The sequence below is a fragment of the Wasmannia auropunctata genome, unplaced genomic scaffold (assembly GCF_000956235.1).
Source record: "Wasmannia auropunctata unplaced genomic scaffold, wasmannia.A_1.0 LD336103.1, whole genome shotgun sequence".
Taxonomy (NCBI): Eukaryota; Metazoa; Arthropoda; class Insecta; order Hymenoptera; family Formicidae; genus Wasmannia; species Wasmannia auropunctata.
This window is the reverse complement of record NW_012026787.1, coordinates 364,667-368,549: the sequence shown is the minus strand read 5'-3', so window position 1 is coordinate 368,549 and position 3,883 is coordinate 364,667. Positions and strand designations below refer to the sequence as shown.

The window sequence follows — 3,883 nt, the reverse complement described above, 5'->3', positions numbered from 1 at the left end:
AGACAACAAATAAATATCTAATAGATATCTTTGGTAGCTGTTTAGTGAATATGGATGTGTAGATAATTATTAGATATCTACTAGTTAACCATAATGGATATGGATAGTGTATAGATATGTGAATATCCAGTAGATATCTATTATACAGGGTGTCCGGTAATAACCAGATAATATCTCGTGGGCTGGTAGAGCAGATTAAACTGGATCGAAAAGTTCTCTATCATTTTGCAAAATTCGCAATCGTTAACAAGATATTAATTTTTGAAGATTGACAAATAAGCGCGTATCCGTTCGCCTACCGCTGAATGCAAGCGCGCGGCGAAATACGAGGTTTGTTTTTTATTCCTGAACTTTCTGAACTAGTGTACACTAGTGCAAGAAGTGTACACTAAAGCGTTCTTTATTGCAGAACTGGTGTCATCGAAACTGTTCTTTATTGCAGTGTAAGGAAAGTTAGTACAAGAGTTCACCGAACTGAATGCACTGGGTTTAGAGCCAGTGCAAGCAGTACAGGGCAAATGGAATTGTGAAATAAGCCGGTAAGTTTGAATAAATTTTAAGCATTTCAGATATTAAACAGTAAGTAAAAAACATAAAAGCTCTTTTAAATGAAAAAACTTTAATATATAGCACTTAGATATGCAAGTTAAAACTATCAGCAATTACTGTTTAGAAAATCATAATATATTAAATTTATAAGGTTAGAAAATCTTATTCTAATGTATAATAATAATTAATAATATTATATAATACAGAATAATACTACACAATTTTTTAATATATATTTACTATATAACGTTTTAAAATTATGTTTTGTAATGTTAAACGTTAAATTTGTAAGGTTAGAAAATCTTGTACTAACCCAGATAGCACACAAAGACCAAAAGAATTCATGTACATTCAGTGTCACCAATTCTGAGTTCATTTTCAAGTGCAAAAAGAATTCTTTTTTTCTGTTTGACTAGGAAACAATGGCAAACAAGCAAGAAATAGGCAATATAAAAACGGACATAGCAGGAAATATTGTTGTAGAGGATGGATATGTAACATGTGTCTCTGAAGGTATTGAGATTGCCTATATATTCTGTTGTTTACAAAAATGATTTTATTATTATTAAATGTTATTAATATTATTATATTAAATTTGCAGGCGGACTAGAGTTTCAATTGTTGTACGAAGAAATTGATTTTAATTGTGATAGCATGAGTTGTACCTTTGATAATACAGATATATTAATAAGATTGCCTGACAAAAATGTACTTAATGCAATACCAAATAAATTTAATAATGAAAATACTAATGAAAGCTCAGAAGACAAATATAAAGAAGCATTTTATTGGACAGATGCAAATACAAAATTGTTTCTATCCTTGTACAAAGAAAACAGAGATCTGCTTGGACAGAGAAAAATTAAAACCAAAAAAATTATGTGGCAAAAAATTTCTGACAAAATGAAATTGCAAGGCTGCAATGTTTCATCAGTACAAGTAGAAAATAAATATAAATCATTGGAACGAGCTTACAAAAATGCTGTAACGCATAATAAAAAGACTGGAAGAAATAGACTTAGTTGTCCTTATGAGACGTAAGTATATCAATTAATTTTAATATTTGTAAAGAATTAATATCTATTAATAAAATATATTCAATTTAAATATAAAGAATTAACAGAATTATTAGGCGCTAAACACATTATCGAACCCTTATTATTATCAGGAAATAAAGGTGTAATTTTAAAGAATGATGGTAAACTAACCAACCAATAACATCATGTCAGGCAATACATAATGAAGCAACAACGTCGCATCAGGCAACATATGATGAACCAACAACATCATATCAAGCAACATACGATGAATCAACAACGTCACAGCAGGCAATATATGATGAAGATGACAATGCTACTAGTGATACTAGTGACAGTAACAAAAAAGTAAGTAAAAAATTAATAAATATAAAAAATAGATATTATATCAATAAATAATATAAATTATTAAATATAACGGAGGTATTTCGGATTACATTTATTTTTTCAATTTAAATTTTTTGTCGATACAAAAATAATGATATAACATAATTTGTTATAGATATTTGAAAATAAAAATACAAGGAAAATGGGTACAACAGCTCGAATTTTGGAAACATGTACACAAAATTTGGAGAAATTAACAAATCATATATGCAAAGAAAATGAAACCAAACATGAAATGCAAAGAGAAATAATACAAGAGTACAAAAAAATGAGACAGTCACATGAAGAGCAATTATCAATTGCAAATAAATTGCGTGAGGAAAAAAATAAACTATTGCAACAGTTAATACAATTACAACAGAAAAATAATTAATACAGTTAAGGTGTTATATATGTATATACACGTACTATACACATATAAAGTTGACAAGAGTTTTAAGTTATCAAAATAAGTAAAAAATGTTTTTTTGTTTTATTATTAAAAAAAACTTGTAACCAAAGATACACTATATTAATGTTTTATTCTTTAAATGAAATGAATTTATGTTTTGTTTTAAAAATGAAAGTTTATACAACACTATTCTTTTATAGATTCTTTGTTACTTATAATAGTGTTTTATTGAGTTATTTCGTAACATATCTGATCTCGTTTATGTACTCCTGTTTCATATTCTCTTGGTGCTTCATTATAATTAAAATGATTTTGTGCATCTAAATCTTGCTCATCGTCTATAGGTGCTTCGAATAATTGTAAATCCTGTACATTGGCCATGTTATGCAAAACACAACATGCGTGTATGACACGGACCATTCGTGGGATGTCTCTTAATTTAAAATGATACAATTGGCGAAATCGCTGTTTTAAGCACCCAAATGCGTTTTCAATAATGACTCGACAAGAACTTAATTTCTGATTAAATATTTTTTGATTTCTTGTCAAGTGTCCATTATCTTTATATGGGACAAGTAATTGTTTTAAACACGGATATGCACTATCCCCCACAAGGAAATAATTATCTGAAAAAATATTAATGAATTTGTTTTGTAACTATTATGACTTATCATTATTATACATCCTGTCTATTTTATACATGTGTACATATATATATATATTTATTTTTAATTAACCTTCACAAAGTTGATATAGATCATCATATATTGAAGAATTTTTAAACACTCTGGCATCATGTACAGAGCCTGGATACCCAATAAATACATCTATAAATTTTAAGTTCTGATTAACTGTTCCTTGAGCATGTAATGAAAAAAATTTTTTTCTATTTATGTAAGAATCGGCATCTTGTAGTGGTTTGTCAATTCGTACATGGGTACCATCTATAGCACCTAAAAAATAGTAATGTGTTAACAATATTAATGTGTTAATTAAGTAATGTGTAAGTAAAACATTATAAACAAGACTTGAATATATATATGGATACATTACCAATTATACCAGGAAATCCTTTTTCTTGAAAAAAGTAAGTTGATGTTTCTTCTTTTTCAGCTGATGTTGGGTATCTTATAATATTAGGTGCCAAAGACATAATAAATTCGGTCACTCTTGTAATTACATTATATAAAGTGCTTATTGAGATACCAAAACGATCAGCTACATCCCGGTAAGATGCACTTTCGTGCCCAACAAACCATAAATAACACAGAATGTGTTTTTCTGCTGTTATTTTTATGTATTCTACACGATCTAAAAAATATATATAATGTTAAATTAAAAGATAATATAAAATATATATTATTTATTAAAAAATAATAAAAAATAAGTTGATAAGTTTTAAAAGTTTCTCTATTTTTTTTATTGTTGATTAATATTGTTATTAATTATAAATTTATATATTAATTGTTCTTAGTTTGTTTTCATTTTAGAAATAAATAAATGTACTTAAGATCGGAAG

At 27.2% G+C, this 3,883-nt stretch overlaps 2 protein-coding genes across 2 annotated transcripts in view; one reads left to right on the top strand and one right to left on the bottom strand.

The window, feature by feature from the left end:
• Positions 1–2,346, top strand: part of LOC105457789 — a 30,982-nt gene extending 28,636 nt beyond the window's left edge. Inside the window, exons 8-12 of the mRNA XM_011702653.1 lie at positions 966–1,062; positions 1,151–1,586; positions 1,662–1,747; positions 1,795–1,934; positions 2,089–2,346. Coding sequence (XP_011700955.1) covers positions 966–1,062; positions 1,151–1,586; positions 1,662–1,747; positions 1,795–1,934; positions 2,089–2,346 — 1,017 coding nt within the window. The remainder of the gene's footprint in view (positions 1–965; positions 1,063–1,150; positions 1,587–1,661; positions 1,748–1,794; positions 1,935–2,088) is intronic.
• Positions 2,347–2,559: 213 nt separating this feature from the next.
• The window catches only part of LOC105457781 (putative nuclease HARBI1), a 12,297-nt gene continuing 10,973 nt past the window's right edge, over positions 2,560–3,883 (bottom strand). The window contains exons 2-4 of the mRNA XM_011702640.1: positions 3,418–3,666; positions 3,102–3,317; positions 2,560–2,990 (exon numbers count right to left, since the gene is read on the bottom strand). Of these exons, the coding sequence (XP_011700942.1) occupies positions 2,590–2,990; positions 3,102–3,317; positions 3,418–3,666 (866 nt within the window). The 3' untranslated portion in view covers positions 2,560–2,589. The remainder of the gene's footprint in view (positions 2,991–3,101; positions 3,318–3,417; positions 3,667–3,883) is intronic.